The 24830-nt window shown below is 37.6% G+C and overlaps 2 protein-coding genes across 4 annotated transcripts in view; one reads left to right on the plus strand and one right to left on the minus strand.

The window, feature by feature from the left end:
* gnb1l (guanine nucleotide binding protein (G protein), beta polypeptide 1-like) overlaps nt 1-8175 on the plus strand; it is a 28497-nt gene extending 20322 nt beyond the window's left edge. For both annotated transcript variants that reach the window (XM_059548691.1, XM_059548692.1), the window contains exon 6: nt 6807-8175. In XM_059548691.1, the coding sequence (XP_059404674.1) occupies nt 6807-7073 (267 nt within the window). In that variant the 3' untranslated portion in view covers nt 7074-8175. The remainder of the gene's footprint in view (nt 1-6806) is intronic.
* A 3991-nt stretch (nt 8176-12166) lies between these two features.
* Nucleotides 12167-22911, minus strand: tbx1 (T-box transcription factor 1). Of its 2 annotated transcripts, none has more exons than XM_059548685.1 (8): nt 22144-22911; nt 20549-20939; nt 17532-17633; nt 17142-17313; nt 16397-16552; nt 15362-15429; nt 14743-14843; nt 12167-13213 (listed from the first exon to the last, which is right to left on the minus strand). In XM_059548685.1, the coding sequence occupies exons 1-8, from the start codon at nt 22328-22330 to the stop codon at nt 12831-12833; spliced, it is 1560 nt and encodes a 519-aa protein (XP_059404668.1). In that variant the 5' UTR covers nt 22331-22911; the 3' UTR covers nt 12167-12830. The 2 variants fall into 2 exon arrangements, with proteins under 2 accessions (XP_059404668.1, XP_059404669.1); XM_059548686.1 differs by having other exon boundaries at nt 20549-20888; nt 22144-22910.
* Between the last annotated feature and the right edge of the window lie 1919 nt (nt 22912-24830).

The following is a 24830-nucleotide window of genomic DNA, read 5'->3' on the forward strand; positions in this document are numbered from 1 at the left end:
GTTCTGCTTGATCCTGTGGGTTAATGGGTAATAATATTAATCAATACCCAAAAATCTTTTTATGGATGGGATACTATTATAGCCTTTCTATTGCCTTGCCAGTAGTAAATTAAAGGGCTTCTCGATTAATCAGTAAAACTGAAATCGCAATAAGGTTTAGTGTGATTATCAAATCAAGCAAGCTGCGATTTTATGAAATGATTAAACTGTGATTTAGAGTGAAATGCGGCACTGTGTTTATACACATGAGCAGCTCATTATCTGCCAGTGTTTGCAGCACCTCAGAGTGGCTTGTTTCACAGTAAATGCTGCTCCAAACAAACTACATCTCTGCATCTGATCTGAGTTTGGGTACCTTTAATATAAATATATATATTTATAAATGTATTTATTTATTTTTATAATTTACATATTAATTATATAATTACAAAAATTTGGCTAAATTATTTAGCCTTACTAACTAGCACAGCAAAACTGGATTTTATTTTTATTTTTCTCAAATTGAAGTTTTAATTATCAATTCAATTATCAGGAAATCGCTTATTATTATTATTTTTTTTTTTTAATCATTCAGCCCTAATAAATGCAATAATTTAGTTCTAGACATTTTCATAAAGGACAGCAATAATTTGCAAATTGTAAAAAAAAAAAAAAGAAGCATTATTTCTTGGTATACAGCATTGAAGTCCGTTCAAAAAGCCTTCTCAAAATTAGTTGCCATCGATATTTTTTAAGTGGATATTTTAGATTTTTAACTGCAAAGTCACATTCTGACATAGAGCACCCACTTTTCACAATCCAGTCATTTTCAGTTCCATATTCTTGTTTTTATATATATATAGTGACTGTATGTCACATTATGGAAGTAAAATGGATTTCTAAAGCCTTTTTGATTGACAGATTTGTAATGTTTTTGCAAACAGTCTTACAGTATTTATTTTTGATCAAAGTAATATAAGTTGCTAGTATATGTTTGTTCTCTTTTGAGTTAGTAACTGGTTGTTCTGTTTGGTTCTCTAAAATATTGAATTAAAACTCAGCTGTCACTCCTCTAAATAATCAAACAATTTGTGTGTAGAAGTTTTTGGCATTTAGAAGTGGAGTAACCGTATTGAGGAGCGTATTTAGCAGCGGTGTGTACGTAGCCATGTAGACACACACCACCTCATACACTTGGAAAGTATTTGGCTAGAATATAAAGTTTCCTCTGGTCTGTTGGATAATAAATCAGTCTCTTTTACTTTAGATTGGCAACTCTCAGCTACACCGTGATGTCATACTGTAGTTCTAGGCCAGATTTTGCCTCTAGACAAAAACATATCTTCTCCCACAATACTGTGCACATACAAATGCTTTTATATTTATATTTATACAGCGTTCTTAAAAAATGAGCACACACACAAAAGCCATGTTTTATCTTGCATAACGCTTTACTCATCTGAAAGGTAATGCCTCATTAGCAGCCATATTCTCTGCTGATTTCAGGTCTTACAGTTTCAATATTTCATATTCTGCGAGAAATCTGTGTGAAAAGGCTCTGATATACAACACTGCAGACCTGCGCATGGATTGTTATTCTTTCCAGCGCCTTTTACACATGAATGGATGAATTAGAAATATTCCCAAACCTTCCTCCCTATTTGGTCTAGCATGCAAAATGTATCTGCATTAATAAGCGTTTATTCACAAAATAGGAGCTGTATCGACATTTTGGTTTATTTTGCATGTAAAAAAAATTGATTTAAAATGTAATTCTTGGCGGAGAGGGCCTAAAAAAGAGAGAACAGCTTGGAAAAGGAGTCAGCCGGGGCTTTTAAATTACCCTGAAGTGCAGCGCAGTGTGACGTCCAGACAGCCGCTGCGAGCTCTTCCCACAGACGTATTTTTGTGTGGTGGTAGCGCTGGGGGTGTCTGCAGGGTGGCTGCTCCTCTCGCTCGCCCCGCTTGACGAACGACCCGTGAGAGGTAATAAAAACATCAAAACCTCGCAGGCTGCTAACCAAACAAAAAACACATCTGCAATAAAAGGAACAGTAGTTCACAGTGGGAGGCTCTACGAAAGGCTTAGGAGAGATGAAGCAACATGGCCCAGGTCTCTACCATCCGACCTTAACCTGCTGCAGAAATGCACACTCTGTGGAGAGAAAACGGTACTCTCTCAGCACTGTTATTTTATTATTATTCGATTTTATTTTATTTTTTCCAAGAAAATATTAGAATTTAGTCAATTTTGTCATGCAGTTTTACTCTGACTTAAAATAGTCTCTAAATTTAGTTGATGCAAGAAGAATTATATTAAACCAGATATTCAAAATAAATTGTTAAACATTCACCCTAAAGTAACTTATAATAACTCATTTACTCACCCTCATGTTGTTCCAAACAGGTATGACTTGTCTCTCTCTTTTTTTGACTATACATTGAAAGTCAGTGGGGTCTGATGTAGGACCCAAGCAGGTCTTCAGCATACCTTTTGTGTTACACAGAAGAAAGTGAGTCATACAGGTTTGGAATGACATGTATGTAAACTATTGGGTGAACAATCTCTTTAACAAAAAAGCATATTTTAAATATATGTATATATATTATGTAAGGATATATTAAATATTTAAAAAGTTTATATTGTGACAAAATATGTCTGTTTTTATTCTGTTCAAAAAAGTTTATAATGTGAATATGTCTATTTTAACACAATTTTTGCATGTGACACTGAAGACTGGAGTATTGATTTGTCAGCACAGGAATAAATTACTTTTAAAAAATGTAATAATTAAAATAGAAAATAGTTTCTTTTTTCTCTCTCTCTTTTTTTTAAATAGTAATATAGTTTTGACATTTTTTATCAAATAAATGCTGCCTTGGTGAGCATAAGAGACTTCTTTCCAAAATATTTAAATGTGCATTCAGTTTCAGCTCATGCTGGCCAGTCTCCAGCAGTAGTCTATCATTCAGTACATTGTTGATGTCTTATAGTTATTTTTGTGACCTCTTATTTCATGCAGCAGTAAAAATCTTAATATTGTCATTATGCAAAAAAAAAAAATTCTCACCTTCGTTATCATTATGAAATGGAAAAATTCTTCTTTAACTTTATTTTATTTTGTCAACCGTTTTAATGACACGATTAACTGCCTCTTATCTTCACCTTTTTGCTGAAAAAATGTCAGTAGTCCGTAAGCTTGTGAATTTGAGCTGAAGAAAGGGAAGCGGTTTTTATCAAGCACAGATAAACAGTGATTTGCCTGGGGCGGCCTGCCGTTCCACACTCGCTCATGGATATGATAGCCGTGGCGGTTGAATTTAGCAGCCGCATCTGTCACAAGCTTGACTAAGAGTGATTATGCTTGGGTATCGCTTTGCATGTGTGATCTCAGCAGTTTGTGCTATGGTAAAAAAGCAAGACGTTTGTTGATCAAGATTTGGCTATGGGTGGTTAGCCTCGCTCCTGACTATTGACAGATGTAGACGGACAAGATTTTAGAGGGTGAGGCAGAGATGGTTTTTTTATGTGTGTAAAGATTAGTGTAAATCAAGCATGGCTGTCTTTGCATGCTGTTGGAGACGTGCTGACAGCACTCACAGGTGGATCTCCACATCTCTTCACCTTCGGTCCCTACATTCCTGCCGCCCTTCTCAATTAAACTACCCATCCTGCACCACACCAGATTCTGTACTTCAGGTATCCACCATCTGTCAGCACCAGACTGGAGGGATCAGACAGCCCTATCGAGGGGTGTTCTGGAATGAGGAAGCAGGATGCTTTGTGAATTCCTTCGCTGTCATCAATAATACTTGGCATCGATTTCAATTTTTCAATGCTGTTGTGCTGAGATGTTTTTTTGTTCAGGTGTCCGTTAGGTGTAATGCTCAAAATTGAGAGCTTCAAGGTTGAAAAAAATCGTAATTTGAAGCGCAATCAAAAGCGAAAGAGATGTGAGGTAAAACATGTTTGCCAGAAAATGCAAGCACACCCTTCATCTGTACTGGATTGTCAGGCTCAAGTGGACAAGTGATGATAACTGGTTTCAGTGGATCAGTATGAAGTCAGTTGAGCCTTCCAAGTCCATGCCGGAGAGAGCAACATATTGTGCTTTGAACATCCCGTTGGTTGCTGCCAAAAATCGATCACACTTAGCTTTTTAATTGGCCACCGTGTAGCGCAACCAACTGTGCTGCAAGTCATTATGCACTTGTCTCGGTGCATGGCTTTCAAAAAATGATCAAGGGTAACTTTAATAGAACAAAAGCCAGTAGGGGTTTCCTTTGAATTGAATAGAAATAATAAAACAATCTCTGTGACCCACAAAAGTTTGTGCTGTTCATGTTTTTATGAACACAACTTAATGCAATCAAAACAAGTGAAAAGCTAAACATAGGCTATCAATGCTACCGCCATTAAACTTCCAACAACTCTTTTCTTTTCTTTTCTACAAGTTGAATAGTTTGCAAGAATGTGATTATAAACACAATGAGACTGGAGGTGGACTAGAGAGTTAATGTGTTTTCCTGCTCAACGTGATGACGTCTATTGGCCACGACAACCTCTGTGGTCTCATTCAGCCACCTGTTAGCAACAGCCTTTTGCAAGACATGCAAAACATCACGAATGAGGCATTACTGCTGTATTTGATATAGAATAAAATGTAAAAATATTTTGAGCTCGTATTAACCACAGATATTATTTTTTTAAAAAACCCACTCAAAAAAACCTGTTGACTTTGGGGTGATGGAACCAGAAGTACAAAAATGCAGACTCCTTTCTAGTTTTAGGACTCTACTGTAACCAAGTAAACATATTAGCCTCCAGTCCACCATTGGGCCCGAGGCAAGTTTTGAGGTTTGTTTTTGGTTAATCGTCGACAGGACAAGCTATGTGTGTACGTTGCGTGCATAGATCACCATTTGCTATGTATCCCCCATCAGGATTCAATAGTCCAATGGAGAAATGAAGGATAGTTCATAAAGACTGACCTCTTTGATGTTCTAAGTTCATTGTAGAAGATGTGAACCCATGGAGAATGGATTCCATAAATGAAAGCTAAAAACCATTCTCAATCTCCAAAGGCTGTGTTTGATATGAATGCTTCCATATTGCATTTGAACGCGATTGAGTATGGGGTAGACACCGTTTAAGTGAAGCATGGAAAAGCGATGTGCTAATTTAGCAAGACTTTTGGATTAAACAGAGCCCGTAATGTATAATCTCTGAACTTCTGTTTTAAAACACCCTGAAATAGTGAAAGCTGTTGGAAAATTTAGTTCATTTGATTATTTAAAAAAAAAAACGAAAGTGTGGCAATCTGTAAATCATTGCTTTCTAATGGTTATTTCACGATACAGGCCTCGCGGCTCACTTTATAAACACCCATTTACCTTTTTTATCGCTTTGCTGTGACCTCTTAATTAAATTAATGTATTTTCCTGACACAAACTATGGGAAGCATAACAAACACAGATAGACACATTAACCCATCATTATCAGCTCTGTAATATGGACCAGATGGGCGTTTAGTTCAGGCATACCAACCTCAGCTCAGAGCGATTCATCTTTCTCCCCCATCCCTCTTGGCCGCAGCACGCAAACTGTCTCTCCCTTTCTCTTTGTGGGAAAGTTTCTGCTCACAGGTGACCTCATTACTGTGCACCAGAATTTCTTATTTGGACTATGATGCGAGTTGGTTTCAGATACTAACAAAAGTAATGCTAGAGTCTTGTTTTTCCTTCTCTGTTAAAGAATAGTGTTCGGGATGGTTTTCCCGGTGCATTCTTCTATCCGCTTGGGTCAGGAATACCTGACTGGCTTATATCTTCCACATGCAGGAGTGACTGGCTCTGATTTTCCAGGCAGAAACAGGAGCACGCCGACAAATTCTTCACTGTCTTCTCCCGCATGAGAGCCATTAGTCTCTCTGGACACCGCTTATGAAGTCAATTTTACGCTGTCCAGTTCGATTCCAGCTTCAGGACCAGATGCCTCCAGTGGAGAGACGGCACAGACGCTTGCGCGCACACACTTAGCACACATTTGCGCTTTTCTCCAGGAAATACCTCAAGAATGTCCTCAAAGGAGAGAGGCCACAGATAATGAGCTCTCAGTAATACTTTATAATACATCACATTGTTGCCCATTAGCGAGATTTATCTGGTCTCCTGGCCACCGTAGATCACAGAGAGCAAGGGAAGGTAATCTTTAGCCAGCGTTTGCTTCCCTTGTGCTGTTGACCAGACCTTTCAATGAAAATGTAATTCACTAGAGACTGTAAAAACAACAAGGCCTTCACAAACAAAGCAGTCCTTGCTCTGTGACAAAGGTAACTCACCCCACCTCTTATGTCTAATGCTCCAATCCAAATAGCGTTTTGCTCATGCTTGAACGATTTATGGCCGATGATTGAGGCACTGGAGATGCTCATGGATTTCCTCTGCCAGGTTCAACAGCTATTTAGCCGTTCATTTGCGGCTCAATCATCAGATCGGCCGAAGGTGGCTGGTGGGGAATTGCTCTCGCTCTATGCCCTTTTCTTTATATGGATTTAAATTTGCTCTTGCTCAGGTCATTAAGCAACAAGCTCATTTGTTCCTGGTAAATAGTTTATGCGTTGTGCATTTAAACGGTAATCCTTTCTAGCCATCGGAGACGAATAAACGCGTATGGTGACAATTAGCGCAATTCGTTTCGCATCTGATATTCAGTTTATGCCCTGCTGTCGTGATGAAATATCTTTTTAGTGAGTTTGTTAATTAAAGTCCTACATTTGTCTGCCACGGCTCATTTGGATTGATGTCTGACTTGTGTTTCCTTACAGATGCACGACTCCATACAGATGACCAATCCTGGGGTCTCCCAGCTACGTATCCGTGCCGACGGAAAGATCCTTGCGACTGCGGGATGGGACAACAACATCAGAGTGTTTGGCTGGAAGAAACTGAAGCCATTGGCTGTTCTGCAACATCATACTGACATGGTGAATACTGTGGCTTTCTCAGACCATCAGGACCCCCCACAGAGACTTCTGGCCGCAGGGTCCAAGGACCAGCGGATCAGTGTGTGGTCTATATATAGCGAAAGTTGAGTTTGAAAGACAGAGGCCCACTTTACCATTTCCTTCAAACTGATTGTTGCAAATTACTCTGACTTTATTTACATACTTGAACATGGTGCTAATATATTTTCTTTGAATGAAAGCGCCTAAATTAGTGGCTGACTGCCATTCAGAGGTGGAACTACAACATAGTCATTTAGAAAGACGTGTAGCACTGTTGCCGTTACTTGTTTTTCTAAATGAATGAGTTCTTATTGGTAAAATGCTTCAAAATCAAACAAAAAAGCAGCTAATATAAACACACTCCAAGTGTTTTGTAGTAGTTTACCACAATCGCGATAGTTATTTAGACATGTTTTATTGTCAAAGGCAGAGCTTAAAGCGTCCTCTCTGATCTGTTTGCTTTACTCCAAGCTGATGTGCTTCAGTAGGTGTGTATTTGCTCTTGTAGTCGCACCTGAGTGGCAAAGTAATCCAGCGATGTTTTTCCAAATTTGCCTCCAAGTTTAAGATTGCCCTCTGGACTGACCTGCATACATCACACAGGGTTAATCACAAGGGCTCGGGCTCCACAGACAGGCCTGTTTGTTAGAAAGATTCATTGAGCATGTTTTGTTTCGTTCTTCCCTTTAAGCACAGGAGCTAATGAAGGCAGCTTTATTTTCAGCCTAAAGACAAGGTTGACCTCTGTGTTCGGATGTGTCTAAAAGACAAACTAGTTATTTTTGCATTTATTGCTTTTTCTCTGTTAATACAGCGCGGCTCATTCACCAGAGTAGTTTGTCATTTTTCTTTTTGTTTACTTTTTTTGTACTTTTCCGTTTTTTTTTTTTTTTACACACACATTAGGAAAAGTGATATCTAGTATTGTTTTCACTATTTCTAAATAAGATTCTTAAGTATGAATTGGAACCAACCAAGTCTTATTCAAAACCAGCTCCGATTTAGATGTTTTGGTTCAGGCTTGGTTCTTTTAATGATTTGAGAATGAACGACTTATGAACTGATTCTTTTTGGTTAATCAATCAATACATAATAATCCGTGTAGTGTAATTTTCTAATGGCTTTTATGAACCGATTACTTTGGTGTATCATACAATAAACCATGACCCAGTGTGCTTTGATTCACTAATGAATGACTCTTTAATGATGATCAAAATTGTAAAGTATATTTAACTGATTTCTGTTTTGTCTGATTAGTTGAAATCTAAAATAATTAAATCATTTAGAAACTTTGGCAGCTGAAGAGATTACTTTCTTCCAAATATTTATTTCTCAAACGGATTAAAATAATTGTTAGTGGAACTGTTAAGCAACTGGAATCGTGAATCGGAACAAGTATCATTACAATCCTTTTGATCCCTATTCTTAAACTTCAGTATAAATTTAAAAACGTATAGGTTTTTTTTTTTTTTAATTCAGGCAGTAAACATGATATTTTTTGAAAACTCAACATGATTATTTAAAACAGACATGAATATTAGTTGACTAACATCCAAAGAGTTTGAAAGTGGATATTTTTGTCAGCATATGCAGTAATAATAGCCATCCTTTGGACCAAGCTAAATGGTATTTCATGCGTCTCAGAGCGATGGCGGTGGAACTTCAAACGGCCCACAGCCGTTCTGCCCCATAAAGCACGTGTCTCTGGGGACGTACCCAGACTGGAATATCTCATCAGACGGTACAGGAAGCTCAGGGAACTTGGAGGCCATCCTTTTAAAGGAAAAACAACAGCGGGCGAGTCGCCGGCCAGAGAGGAAGACAAAACAGTTCATTTCACAGTCCGCCTGGTCATTAGCCTTCTCCTTGTCATCTGGGGACCCTCACGTATCTTTGTCCATGACCTCTGTGGAGCTCGTCCGATTGGTAATCACTTCCTACTTTTGTAGACTTGGGGGGGGGGGGGGGGGGGCGGCGGCGGCACAACAAAGCCATGCCAGTGGACCATTCTGTGAATAAGCACATAAGCATCTATTGCTGGAGATTTAGGGTTATACCTCCCATGTCAATAATAGATCACTTAAGAAGTCAGTATAAGCAGAACCTTGACACGGGCCACTGACAAAAACCTGCGGCTTACTGAACAACAGACACATGCCTGACTATTGCACGATTGGTCAGAGGTCACCTGACCATTCTGCACCAGCTTAAACAAACCCGTAGTCACCCACAACACGCTCTGTGTTACTGGTTCAAATATACTCTGGACAAGACTGGATGAATAGATGTTAGTTTTTGGAAACAAACAATAATCAGTAATCATAGTCTGAGGAAATGGCCCTTTGAATGAAAGAAACTGAACACTGCCTGTGTTATAGTCAATTATTTTATATGTTGGGAGGCTCAGTCAGAATAAAACGATTTCTGTTGTCTGAGATAAGCATGTGGTGATTGGTTTTCATATGTGGCGCTGACAAATAGAACACAAATTCGTTTTAAAAAACGTGAAACGTGCATGGCTGTAAAGGTAAGCATCTTTGCATGGCTGGTCCACCTTAAGATACAATACACACAGAATTTTTTTTATTTTTTTTTTATTTTGAAGAGCTGTCTTTAGACATGCCAAGCTAGAGAAATGTACACAAAATAAAGGCTTGTCACAACAGATGTTCCAGATGCGACCCTGTGTCAGATGATTACCAGTTCTCTTTTATTTTTATTTTTTCTTTAACCATACAGTGTGCTGTTTTACTGAGCCTTTAGTTAACTGTCTGAATAGAAATGTCCATGTGCTATGAATTACACCCTTACAGGCTTTCAACATGGGCTGATATATAAATCAATATTTGTACAATAAAATGTACTTAAAATATGGTTACTTTTTTTTACTGATGTATCTAATCAGTTGATTCATTGTCCTAATTCGTCAACAAAAGAGAGTTGGACATGGCAGGAGACCTAAATATACAGTTAACTGGAAAAACTGGATCAACATTAGCTTGGCATAAAGCAATGTTGTTCATAAAATAAAATAGAATGTAGTGTATTTTTGCGCTGGTGGCTGGGAGTCCTCGCTAGAAAGGGTTAAAAACAAGAAGGTTCAAAGGTGGATTTTGTTTTATATTCATTGCCTTTACAGTGTCGATATTATCTCCCCGCGTTATGAGATCGTTATGAGCCACTTTTATCTGCCTTTGCATTGAAATGCTTTTGTTCCCGTTTAAAAAGAATAAAAAATATAAATAAAATGTGCTTATTTTGTCTAGTTAATTAAAATATTGGATTTAAATTTGACACTTTTTTTTTTTTTACAAAAGCCTATTTTGCATTTGTTTATGGTTATTTTCAATTCTAACACGTGCATTAAATCAATGTTGTTTAATTATTTACTGCGTACAATTTAACAATTATCTTTTAAAATGAATTATATTAGGATCTTATGTATCTTGAATCATACACTTTTATTATTTATCTATTTTATTATTATTTTTTTTAATTTTAATAGCAAGTGTTGACTTCATGACATTGTAGCCTAATGTCGAACTCGTGTGTTTTACACATAATTACTCAAATCTGTCAGTGTGTGTGTGTGTTTTCGAAGCGCAGGTATTTCCTCTGGGATCAAACAGTGTTTTCATGCTGAACTTCTCACGCATCATGTTTGACTTCAAAGACGGGCACAGATTTCGGTGCATTCAGCTCATAAATGATGAGCATTTTTAGAAGCGGTCATTGTTGGAAACAGCCGTCAGTCATCATTCATGGACGCAGGTACACAGGCTGCGCGACCGCGGGCCCCAGTCGGCCCCTCTCATCAAGGCGAAGCGCTACCAGAGAAAACACAGATGGGTAGACCCCTGACGGAAGAGCCATGGGTCCGGGTGTCCCTGCCTTCCTGATGGGCCAAACTCATTACCTCTAGCCGGGAATAGGCTCACGCGAAGGGAGGCCCAATCCTCCAAACGGGGCTCTTCCGGCCCCAAATGTACTAAAGCAGGGAAATAACATGGGCGCTTCACTTGACAATGGACGGATTGTTAAAAGATTTAATTACAAGGATGAATATAGACAGTCTTTATGAAAAACTAGCTATCTTTTTGATTAGGAGTTTGAAGCAAGTGTTATGAATTATTTGGATAGTAGGCTATGGTATGCTAAATATATATTTTAAATGATTTAAATGTATAAGTAAATAAACAATAACAATATATTTTGTATATTATCAGATTTGTAATTTATTCGTTTTAAAAAGGGTAGGGTGAAGTCAGCTAAAATGGGCCACGTTTTGGTAAATTACTTCAATCAAATAAGCTATTCATGAGATCTATGCTAATAATATTTTTTTTATAAATTAGCATGGGTCTCTTTAATATTAAGCATGCATACGTAAAAACAATGAAAATCTCGTTCGGGTTTTTATTTATTTTATTATTATAATCTCAGTTCAGTTTTTCAGTTTTAATCAGGTATTAAGGCAGGGCGGTTTAAACTGCGTTGCTGGTCCCAGTGCATCGAGTTGTTACCACAAACAAAAAATTATACGACCAATTAGTCGTCGCTCAAATGGCTGGAAACATTGTTTAACCTTTGATACTTCAGAAAGTCGTTAGCTGTCAGAGGTCAAATGGCGTGCAAGCGTTTCTTTCCCGCATGGGATTACCTAAATCACGCCGCAGAGAAACAGCAGAGTAGACGCTGCCTCACATCACGCGCATTTCTGTAGTAGGCTAATCTATTTCAATAACGGCTCACTTTCATTTACAGTCTTTATGTAAGTGAGAATTACATCTATAACCTATCTACTTTGTGCATTTCGTTTCTTTTTTAAATAACATTTAAATTTCTCTCTGGTGCATTTATTCTGAGTAAATTATAAACTAAGTAAATAAAAAAAAGTAAACCATATATCCGTTTGTGTGTAATTTAGCAATATTCAAACATTTCTTTGCCATTAAGTCAGTCGTTTTAAAAATAGGTATTTTACTTTCTCTTTTCCCCCAGGTTGAAATAGGCCCAGTCTGACAACAATATCATCTATTCCATAATGCATCAATAATTTCTTTCCAAATCAAACATATTTGGAGTTCTGAGGAGAATGGGAGTTGGATTTCCTCCAAGTAAGGATAGAATTAGATAAAGCTTGTGGTAAAACTGGACAAGAATTGCAAAGGGTAATGGAACATGTTTAAAGGTAAAATATTTAATGTTTATTTTACAAGTTCAGCACAGTCATTCTGTTCATTTATTTATTTGAATTGCTGTAGGTCAGTGCCATGTTACAAGCTTCAGGGACCTGCTTAAGGTGGTCTAGCATAAAAAAAAAATTATTCTCAACCAGGAAAAAAAAACATTTCAGGGCATTTCAGCACCTTCAAAACAGCGCAGCATGCAAATATGCCATCTATCTAGAAGCTCAATGGCTCAAGGGTAATATATAATTTATGGCTTTTTAAAAGCAAAAACAAAAAGTGCATCCAACACAAAAGTTAATTTCCAGTCCGTGATAATGCATTATTTGTCTAAAGAAGTCTTTGTCCTTCTCGTTACTCCAAACACTAGTTATACTGCAGTTTCCAGGTGCCCTTCCACTGAGTTCACAGGATGTCCAGAGCTCATGTTAGATCCACAGGGCTCATCCTAATGATCCACAAGGACATTTGTGACATTTCTCCCTTCAATAAATATGACAGCTTCTCTTTCCAAAGGTTAGAAGCCACTGCAAAAGATGCGCCCAACCCAAAACTCAACATGTTTCATGAGTCTGGGACACAAAGGTATGTGTTTTTTTCTCAGTATGTTTTGTCCTGTGAGGCTCTTGCCCAATTTGGGGTGCTGATTGAGTCATTATCTGGGTGCGTAGTCGTAATTAGTCGGCGCACTTGTTGCAGAGTACATGTTGGCTGCGGCCGGGTTCATGTGAGGGTGGTAACCGTGGCCTCTAATGCTCGGTGAGGGATATGGGGATGGCCTGGTTTTGGCTCCCAGGTAGTGTTCATAGGTGGTTGGGTACTTGTATGGATGATGGTGCAAGGTGTCTGGGGGTTGTGGGTGTCCGTCAAGGCGTAGTTCATGTGGTGGGCTGCGATGGCCGGCTGTGAGTGGCACAGTGTGTAGGCCGCCAAGGACCGGAAGGGCTGGGCTGAGGACTCGGGACATCAGTTGGTGAGTGGGGTCGGAATGGAGGGAGGTGCTGCTGGGGTCACGCTCATATTCTCGCCTGCTGTCTTCTGTGTTCAGGGCAAAAAAGAAAGAGTGTAAGCTTGTAAGGCAATACACTACAGGCAAAAACATCATTTTTTTTGTTTTGTTTTTTCATGCATTTTTAAGGCTATTTGGCTTTTCGTAACATGTTGTTTCTGACTATTGTAAAGAAAACATCTCAAAATCACTATTTGTTTTTTGGGGTGGGGGGGGGGACTCTTATCTATCTGTGTCAATGGATTTCAGTTTCATTTTGTATATTTAAAGGCCTTTTCTCAAATTATTATTATTTTTTTTCTGAGACAGGAATCTCTACTTCAGTAGCACCAAAACAGTTTTCCAAGTCTACACTGTAAAAAATGACATTTTACTTCATTGTTTAGTTCATTTTCATTGTAACTGTGAAATTTACTAGCAATTTGTGAGTGAAAATTGTTTCTACACCAAACTATTTTCAGCATATATTCTGAATGTTTTTTCATGTCTGTTGACAGAATTTTTTTTTTTGATTTGTGGTGTGATAAAAAGAAATCTATCCAAATCCCCTTTTGTAAAAACCTTTAACTCTATTATGTGAACAAAATTAGACAGTATACAAAGTTCTGTTCTGGACATGTATCAAATTATATCACATTTTATGAGGTCAAAAAACAAAATGCGAATGTAAGCAATTTCTTAAACTTGTAATACAAACAATTTTTGTTATTCTTATTGTAATCAGTCAACCGGAGAAGTATGGTGATATCTATTAGTATATTTTTCACCCTATTCACCTGCGGTCTCTTGCCTTAAAATATGATGTGGTGCAAGATATAACCAGGTTTGAGTCATAGTGGATATGTTATTTTTAGGATTATTTTGCACAATCCAACTGTTGATTAGAGGCTTGTTTGTGTACAGATGCACAGATTTGAATGGCTCTTTACCAAATGTAGGTAGCCCTGAAAATGAGCTCAGGGACCTGAACTTTAAAGATAAAGTGGTGTAATTTAGTTAGTTTGTGAAATGAGATGTACTGTGGTTGATTGGCAGGATAAGTCATAAATGTCCTTCAGACAAAGAGGCGAATTCTCACAGGAAATCGTTTTACACAGAGCGCAGGACTGAAAAATCTGAGTCTGAGCATGTCCTCCGGGCATGCAGCTGTTCAAACCTTTGTGTATTGAAATTTGCAGCGCTCAACTAGACAAATGTAACTGTTTTGGCCAGTGGAACATAGATGTTGAGAAACCAAACAGACTGGAGCCATTACTGGACTGAAAATCCTAACTGCCTTTATTTGGGCCTGTTGCTCATTTCTAGTGAATTGGCTTTTACACGGTAATCACAGCTGAATACAGTTTAGTGTTTATGAATGTGAATGTACATTCCTGTACAGACTGTTTGATCCATAATAGATTTAGATGTGTAATAGGCACACAATATTATCCATACACCAAATGTGACCATTTGTCTTGTCATTTTGAAGAAATGTTCATTTGTAAACAAAGAATATTGTTTTAAAACACTTTTTTTGTTGCTAAATGAGATTTTGTTAGCTGTGTTTTATACAGACCCTTCTCTGTGCCGTTCTGCTGTGGGGGAGAGGACATGGGGTTCCTGGTTCGAGCAAATGCACTCATGATTTGCAGCGAGCCTGGCCTGTGATTCCTGGGCCTGAAAAGCAGGCAAGATAAAATCAGTGACATGCACTGGAATGCATTGTTTTAGGCTGTCTGAATGAGTGCAATGTCTGGTAGAATTCTAGCAAAAATAAAAATCTTTCATCTGAATCATTTTGGCATTTTATACACATACAAAAAAATAATATATATATAATATATATATATATATATATATATATATATATATATATATATATATAATGGTAAACAGTAAAAAATGCTTTAGAAGTGAAAAGAAAGTTATATATGTATAATTTACTCCATAAAAATGTTCATTGTATTTAACAAGGCAATAACACACATACACATACATTCATCACTATTTTTATGATAAAGTTAGCGAAAACATACAAATAAACTAGCTTAAAATACAATTTTGCTACAAATTTTTAATTTAATACCTTTCTGTATGTTTGCTATTTAGTAATGGATTTGAGAGTTACCCTTATAATATTTCCAATACATTTGTTTTATCTTAGTTAAACATAAGCAAAAAAATGAAAAGCTCACCAGTCCTCCGGATCACAGTCTCTGAAGCCCTTGGCAAACGGGTTGCTGGCGATTTTCAGTTGTGTTATCTGAGAGGAAGAGAGTAAAAACGTGAAAAAATGAACATATTCGGGTATTGACCTCCAATATTGTTCATTTATTTTTATTCAGACAATGAAATTTGTTTATACAGGTAATCATTTCTCAAAGTCCTTTCCAGAGCTTGTGTTAGTATAAGGCGTTTTTTAAATTGTAAACTCATTTTTCTGCCATGTTACGCTTCAATTAATCGCGTAAACAACAATGTTAACGAATGTGCGGTGTTCCTGAAAGGGCGTAGACACTCGACGACTGTATTTATATTAACAATAACACATTTCAACATTTATTTGGACACAGATTGGAAACTATTTATGTTAAATATGAACACGCGAGCTCGATGGAAAAGCGCTCGATGAAGATGTGTGCGTGATTTTCCGGAAAGAGTTGAAAAACAAATGTAAAGCCCGCGGTGAGAGTTTGAGATCAAGAGGTCAAACTGATAGAAGACAGAGCAGGAAAGACGGATGAAAAAAAAGAAGAAAAACACAGGACAGCTGCGCGAGAGCATCAGTGACACCCCAATCTTTTTTTCAGCGTTCAACTACAGTCAAGTGTATCGTTTTAAATTTGATTTTGATTTTATTTAAAACATGTAGAAGTTATTTATGTGTTCAATGTAATTAGAACTATGTGTTTATTGTAAACAACAAATAGACATTTTAAAGGTAGGCTAATTTAAGATGAAATGGAAATAATAATTTAAGTATTAAATTTAAAAGTCAATTCTAAAATATTTTAATGAAACTCTAATTTATTTCTATTAGGATCGTGGTTTTAATGCCACATTCGGATATAATGTGGCATGATTCAAAACAAGGCTAGCCTATATTTAATTTCCACGTAAAAATAGACTACTGGTGGGTCTTTAACTGTGTGATTATAAACAGTGGGCAAATGTGACAACAGGAAGGTCTTACTAAACAGCAGTAATTAGTGTCAGAGATGAGCACTTACTCTGTGGTTCTGATACGCTGTGACGGCGGTAAATCTGGTCTCCTCGAAAACAAATGTCTTGTAATTTTCCTCGGCGTATTTCTCACTGTCTTTCCTAGGATCCACGTAGACCACGTGGAATCTGGGCTGGTATCTGTGCATGGAGTTCAGTATGATCTGCAAACGCAATAAATAATTGAACATGATTAAAAATTGTGAAAAAAAAAAAAAAAAAAAAAAATTCAGGCACCAAAGCAACCAGAAGCAGCGCTCCGTTTGGGGGCCGCGCTTCACGCATAGATATAAACTTCTTATTTACCATACTTAGGTTAGCCTACCTCACATTAATGCATGAAATGTAAATAAAAATATTACAACTGCTTTGTTAAATATTGAAAAAAACTAAGAAGCAATCAATCGTAGGCTATAAATAAACATAAAAATTAATGAGGACATACGCGTTTCCCCTGCTCAGTTGTGTCTTTAATGATATAATTATATGTGCAATTAACGTCCTAAATGTGTATGGTGGAGTGATAAATACTTTAATTATTTCCACTGCAATATTACTGTACAAAGTTAGTGATGTTAAATAGGTCTGCAGTCTTTAAATGTGCAGATTTGTCACATGCGTAATATTTGGAATATTTACTCGTTCTTCCACTGGTCTGTGCTGTTTTCAAATAAATATGAAACGTGACAAAAGACAAATAATGTAATTGTATTTTATAAGTAGGTCTCCGTTTAAAAAGAAACGAACACTTACATGTCCGTTGTCGTCCAGTAGATTGTTGGTTAGTTTTAGTTTATCGAAGGAAACGATCTGTTTCATCCACTGCGCTCCTTTGGCAGGTGAGTCCGGGTGATAGTGCACTCTTCCTGGAGTCGCTGGATCAGCTTTCCCGGCCACCAGCCACGATGAACTGTGGAAGGCATACCTTCAGTGTAGGGAAAAGAGAATTAGTGCTCCATTTGGGACAATTGTGCTCTGTTGGAAACACTGATAATATTTACTATAAATATGAGTAACTGAATATAATTAAAATTACATTATGGAAAGCAACGTTTATTCGTTTTGATGCAGACATTTAGTGGTGAATATGCAAAATGTACAGCAGGCGCATATGTGCCCTTGGCACTTAGGTTTATGGCATACCTGTATCGTTTATCATCCACTGGTAGGAAATCCATCAGGAGCATGTAATCTGCCATTGGATCCATTCCAAATATTTTGACTTGAAATGTAGGAAACATTCGTCTGAAAAGGAGAATGCAGAAGTAATCCGTTGGTTATATATTCATGAGTACATTTTCTATTTATGGAATCATTTTATGTAAACCCTTCTCTAACTGGACTCTTTTAATTGTGATGCAGAACTATTTTTGTGCAAAAATGTTGCTGACAAATTGGAATGTAGCCTACAAATCATGCGTTCATTTTATATTGACTCCAAACCTTATATACAGTGTTAGGCCTGCGTTACGCGCAGGATTTATTTACTGCACATCGCAGTGTTCCCTCTCTCTCACTCTAACACACACGCACACACGCACACACACACACACACACACACACACAGGCCTGCGCTCAAGGATGCAATAATCGATTGTGTAGAATAAACACATAAGGACGCATGTTGTGTTGAAATGTGGGTCCACAAATACATTATTCTGAACCCGTGTAAGCCCCTCTGTATGCAACCTTCTGAAGGCACACAGCATGCTGCATACCAGCGAAAGTGATACTGGGATCATTGTTCATTGGACGTGAGTGTCTTTTCTCTTTTCAGGGCACTAGTTGTGGATAGATGAAGCTAAAGTAGCTTTTAAAGTGGCTTTCCTCAGATCCAATGTAGTACCTTTGGAATGACCGATGACCTTGCACACACATATAAGCGCACAACCAGTTCAAAATATTTGCTATTAACATTAGCTGTTAAAATGTTTGCTGCTGCTGCTGCTTTTTTAAATGACAGTTTTCCCTTAATCTTCCTCTTTTAGCCGCGTCTGTCGCTTTTTATTATCATATGCGGATGATCATTGAATATAGGGCGCAACTTTATAAAGATCATCTAGCTAAATAGAACTCACTATTATATCCATAAATAAATATGTTAAATGATTAAAATGTCCATATAGGCCACCTTGCAAATAAATGTATAATGTTTAGCCTGCATTTAAATTAGGATCAATATTAATACGCCTTTATAGCCCTTAAAAAAAACACATTGATTTTGAAGATTGAAACGGTACTATTCTTATCATTTACTTTGAAATAAAATTAAGGTTTATAGGTTTATATTTGGGCATATTTGGATATTTACCTTCTAATTTAGTTTTTCCTCATACTTGGCCCAGGTTTCCTTTTCTTTTCTTTTCTTTTCTTGTCTTTTCTTTTCTTTGTCTTAATTAATTTAAAAGAAATTGGTGCTAAAAATACAGATATAAGTTAGCTGAATTGGTAAAACCATTTTTCAACCACTTTTAGTTAATTCTGGCCTACTGATTAAAAAAATACAATAATTGATACCTCATTAAGTCGGGTAAATATCGGGTAAAATATGGCAGAAATTGTGAAAAACTAAATGAATGTAATCAGAATGTTATTGTCGTAAAACATCACACTTAACATGTTAAAATATATCTACTTCTCTAGTTGGAAAGGATAGTGACGTCATATGATGCATTGCGAAAGAAAGAACGAAACAAACAAATTTATATCCACATGTTTGAGCCATATAACACATTTGACTTAAATATTATTAGAACCTTTCGGGCTTTGGGATAAAAAAAAAATCTTTTGTGCAAGTTTTATGTGCAAAATATGTCTAGGGTCTGTATAGCTAATATGAACAGATTTATGGTGATGTTCGACAGCCTATCAGAATCTTAAAAGTCTAATTTGCTTGCGAAGTATAAGTTTTGTTTACTATGCATGCCATATTATTCCCCATTGAACAGCTCCGACTTTTAGTAGGCCAAAGCAGCTGCAGGAAATAAATAAAAAAACTAGATGAACGGTGCTTCTATTGGTTTAGTGACCTCATTGTCATTAATATGCAGTTGCAATGCTTCTAAAATAACAGTGCAGTTCAGCTCACTTTTGCTTTCCCCACGTTATTTTTATTTAAAATATCCTTTGCTGATAGAAACGGACATTAGAACATCAAATTATAATACTCCTTAGTTAAGGCCTGACTATATCAGAATACATGTGTGAATTTGTATCTCTCTCTCTCTTTGTGTGTGTGTGTGTGTGTACACGCTCACGCGAATTTATCTTTGTCTCCTAGTGTGTTTATATTCATTTATTTTGCATTCATTTGATCACGGTCTGCTTTCCACGAAGTAAACTAAAGCTCGACGTTCACCTGAATAAACAGGCCGGGCTATAAAAATAAGACACTATGCATATGCTAGTGAATTAATGGTGAAAGCCAGGCAGGGACCCTTTAGCACACAGGTGAGCTAAAAAGTACTTTATCTCATGATATCTGTCTTATCACTCTGTAAATACACACAATAGACTGTTTACACTTCATTGTAAATGGCAATGATTGTGCTAAGCTAATCCACTGTTAAGGGTTTTTATTCAGAATCGGACCTATTGAACTTTCTGAAAATAAAAAGGTTAACTGTATCTTTCCCGTGCACAAAGTAGATTTTAAGATGTTTTGAATTGCTCCAAAAAAGTTTTCAAACATATTATTCTTTAACGTACGCTATATAATGCTTACCACATCAGTAGGTCAAGTAAATAGATGATTAAGTTAAGCATTTCAATTAACTACTGAAAAGTGCCTGTAATTGTATGTTAAGCATTATACAACGTTTGTCATTGTAAAGTTAAGATTAATAAAGTAGTTTCGTATGCATACATGTCGAGAAATTGTAGATCTATAAAAAAACTAGGTGTCATAGATTATCTCAAAATATAATGCATAACGCATCAGTAGTTCAAGTCCATTGATAATGAAGTTTAATTAACATTTCAAACTACTATAATATGGATTTAATTGTATGTTAAATATAATACGACGCCTCGATGCTAAATTAAAAATTACGTTAGTCTCTTGTATTTTTCTGTGCAGAAATGTCGAGGAATTGTATTAAAAACAACAACTAGACGTCAGATTTTCTCAAAAGTTCAGTATAGAAACTCAGTCAACTCACCTCCCAGCTTTAGTGACAATCATTTCAGTCCCAAGTTGATTAAATTCATCCCAGAGCGCCTTCATTTCCAACTGTACATTAATATTGGCTACTTTAGGGTTCTTTTTCACCAGCGTTTTGTTCGGTGTTGAGCTTGACGACGACGTGGAGCAGTTGGACGTCCCGGAGTCTCCCTGTGCCGGGGCCTGGGCTGGGTTGGATCCGGAATAGTTGTAGCCGTGCTGGGCAGCCTGGCACTGCTCAAACTGGCTTTCATGATGGCTGTAAGGATCCCCAGGGGAAGGAGAGAGATGGTAACTCCCGGGCGTATTGAGACTGCTCAGGCTGCTGGTCGTGAAGGCTGCAACATCGCAAAAATGGGACAGCTGCGTCAGCCACGGGCTTGATATTGCTGAAATCATTCCAAAAACTGGATTTACAATTTGCGCAGAACTCGAGTTCAAAAGCAACAATATGCAAGTGAATGCAATATGTTCGCCTATGAATTTCAAAGAGAAAGTAATTTTACGATGTCCCAAGTGATAGTGTGTCGCGTATCGTATGAGTGAATCCAAGAACTTTAAGAACGATGGTCTCCTTCTAGGTTAACACATAGTGCCTAGTTAAATGAGTTGACGTGAAAAGCCGCGTTAGAAATGTCTTCTTTTTCGCTGAACCTGTAAAAGCGCCTTCCTAAGTAGCTTGGTATTGATTAGCGATGATCTAAACCTCTGCGTGTTCGCGCTCCGTTGTTTTCAAAGGCTTGCGCACTGTGAACTGTTCCAAGCGGCCTCTGTCCTGCCCCTCTGCTAAACTGAAATCCAGACTTCTCTCTTATCTCTCGCATAGGGCCTCCCCTTTGCGATAAAACCGGTTCTTATTTCTATTTAGATAAGGAACTGCAGGTAATGTGCCTTTCCTCGCCTTGGGACGAGACTGATTGACAGAGAAGTGCGCCCCTTATAATGGGCTTTCCGGCACCCATTTACTTTGGGATAAGTGTATCGCCCACACCGCCCTCCTCTAACAATAGAATGGCTCGCTGGCACGACAGAGAGTAAACTTTTTTTTTTCTCCGCAAAGCGAACAATCAACCGCGCAACACGGACAAACAACTAATGTTGCGAATGAACGACTACCCGGTCCATTTCAAGAATGCTATTTCCTTTTGTTCATAATTTTGCCATTAGTTATATCCGTGCCACCGCTCGACTGACAGGCTCATCCTTGTGTTGGAGGTGGAATCTGAATTTCCTAGATTTCTATTACAGTTTGCAAGCATCGGTTTGCAATGCACGCGCTTAATGAATGGTTTGTCATTTGAGGACCATGCAATGACTAGCCTATTTTACAAGTTGTATGTGTAACTTATTATTTGCATTTCTGGCTATTGCACAAATTAGTGCGCGGAGAGGAACGCGCGGCGTTTTATTTGTTTAGTGCGTGGGGCGTAAATAGCCAACATGCTGTGTGGTTGTGAATGTTTGCAGTATTGAAATTCACGTGTCTTTGGCATTTACTGAAAGTTTCTCGCGCGCCCTGGGCGACGCGAAAGTGTTAAACAAACCGCGCGAGCCCGACAAATCGCAAGGTTATTGTCAAGATCGTGCCCGTACCTTCCATCTCCCGCGTGACAGTGCTGTAATGCATTTTAATGGATCTGGAGCAGTTTTGCACCACTTGCTCGTCCAGGATAGTGGCGTGTTTGTCAAACGTTGTGTTTCCTGCTTGATCCCTCGCTGAAATCAGACAGGCAATACTGAAAGCATTTGCCTTTGGAGAAAGGAGATTACTGTCGTCCATAAGCGAGAAACCGAGTCAAGGAATACCGCTTCCACCCCCTTCCGAGCTACTCCATGTCGAGAACACAGAAAGTACACGCAATAACTCGAAGTACACGAAGTTGCATTCTTTGAGAAGGGGCCTGTTGGCGAGGTTGGTGCTCTCCACTGTTTTCAAAACAAACTATTCCCACGGAATTTGCCCTGCTTTATATGCTCCAATTAAAAGATCTGCTCGAACACGTTCGGCTGTATTAAAACATCGCTCTTCCACACACGCTCGAGAAAAAAAGAAAAAAAAAAACAGTTTTCTTCAACCGTGGTGTCTGGGTGATGTCATTAGGGCTCGCTGGAGAAGAGCTACTGCGGGAGAGAATGTCAGAAGCGCGAGCTCCACGCCTCCCGTGCACGGTTGAAAAAACGTGTGCACGCTCTCCACGGGATGTTTTATTTGAATAGGACCTTGTCAATCACTGTACCAAATTTGAATTCACTGGCAAGAAAAAAGGAAAAGAAAAAGAAAACGTCACGTGGATGTCCTGCTGTACTTTTACAGCAAATTGTTGTGCTATTTCCCACTGGTAGTGGAGAGAACATTGCACGCACAGACGCTGTGAACACCAAAGCTATACACCAAAGAAATGCACACAGACACTCTGAACTGCTTGCTAAATGAATCCATTTTAAAGCGGTTGACCTATCAGTGCATTCCACAAAGGTTCTTCAGTGGTTCTTTGCAACATCTTAGAATCAGTCTATATTATTCTTGAGTTGCAGGGTGCTTTGTGTTCCTTTAACGATTCTTGATGTTACATTATATGCTCTTCATCATCATGTTGGATTTGGGGATTTTTTTATATGTATAGGGGAGCTGCACTGTAGCGTCAGGCTCCAAACTATTTTGTTTGTTTGTTTTCACATTTATTTAAAAAAATGCATGTGGCTGTTTTAATCATTTAATGCAAACTTTTTTTGTTTTAGGGCAATGCCCTTATACACCAATGATACTTTTATATTGTTTTTGATTTTTCATTTATTTAAAATGACAGCTTTTATTTTTCGAGGGTGTTAGTTAAAGGCGTGCAGAAATCATCACAATAGTCCAATATATATATATATATATATAAAATAAAAATTATTTATAAAATATATTTCATTCATTCATTAAAAAATCCTCTAGTACTAATCGGCCAAAGCAACATGTTAGTGAAATATCTACTGTTTTTTTTTTTTTTTTTTTTTTTGCAAATCATTTAGTCGCCATCCAAGTCTATGCATCTAGACCCAAGTGCACGTGGAGTGTATCTCGTGGCTTAGGCACTTGACCCATCTCTCTGATGCTATACAATATCTAACTGGTTATCAGCTTATCAAGGTTCATAATTAATGAATAGAAACAAAAGTTATGTTTTGTTGACCCGCAGCGATAGCAACCGGATTGAATCTAATTTACACTCGGGCGATTGAATAACAGGCAAAAGCAGCGGGGCACTAATGAGATAACCAAGTTAACGACACCACTGTTTTCACTTCAGCTTAACACTATTTGTTTTTGGATTTTTATCTTACGCCTAGCATGCTATCGGCCGTAAATAAACAAATGTTACTTTTTTTTCCTAAAGAAAGAATCGAGGTGTGGGCATTTCATTCAAAGAATTATTAACAATTACAGTATTGGAAAAAAAAAAGCCTGTTGTTGGTAACATTTCTGGTCGTTGCCTAATTCCAAAAGTGCATTGACCTCCACTTTAAGTGTCCCTTAGGCTATTATATTCTTTTGATTATTTACTACTAATTTGGACCATTTACATGATTGGATTAATTATAATTGACTTAAAAATCTAATCGGTGAAGTCTGAAAGATTAAGTGTAATATTTCTGCATCATTTGAAGGCTTTATATACAGCAACAAACCCGAAAACGAAATTGTTGCATTGGTGACTCATCCCTCAATTTGACGTAGTTCTTTATTTCTCTTTTTTATTCGTATTTGTAGGAACGGTGTGGTTTTGTGCAAAATCAAGCAGCAGACGCGCTTAAGTATTTCCTTCTTTTATCAGATGCGTCTTTTGATTCCAGGTCACTTCATCACTGTCAAGTCTGAAGCATCCTTTGTAAATACTCAGGTGATAACAGACACAATTCAGAGCTTGATAAAAGCTGGACAGACCGCAATGTTGCCCAACGGAAAATACATTTTGCGCAAGGAAAAATGCATGAGTTGCATATTTAAATAAAGATTAAAATGTGTCGCCTGATTAAACCAAACACCCAGAACACCCCCCCCCCCCGTAAATAGCAGTTGATTTTTCCACAGCAACATCATCTGTAAGTACAAGTTAAAGCGGATCCATTAACAGCGCATTCAGATTTTGTGACAAAAATGTATTTATATTTGTCTTAACCCAATTTGCCTTTCAGCTTCGGAAGTACTGTGCACCCTTTGTCCTTTTTATCCGTCTTTTTTGGCACTCGTAGCTTTACAAATCATATTTTAGAAAAATAATGTTTAAAAATAACAG

The sequence above is a fragment of the Carassius carassius genome, chromosome 4 (assembly GCF_963082965.1).
Source record: "Carassius carassius chromosome 4, fCarCar2.1, whole genome shotgun sequence".
NCBI lineage: Eukaryota > Metazoa > Chordata > Actinopteri > Cypriniformes > Cyprinidae > Carassius > Carassius carassius.

Coding starts and splice junctions, on each gene's coding strand:
- tbx1 (XM_059548685.1), bottom strand. CDS start 22,330: ATGGACGACAGTAATCTCCTTTCTCCAAAGGCAAATGCTTTCAGTATT. Junction 17,634..20,548: donor ATTGTCACTAAAGCTGGGAG/GTGAGTTGACTG, acceptor TCTCCTTTTCAG/ACGAATGTTTCCTACATTTC. Junction 13,214..14,742: donor GCAGAACGGCACAGAGAAGG/GTCTGTATAAAA, acceptor CCCTGAACACAG/AAGACAGCAGGCGAGAATAT.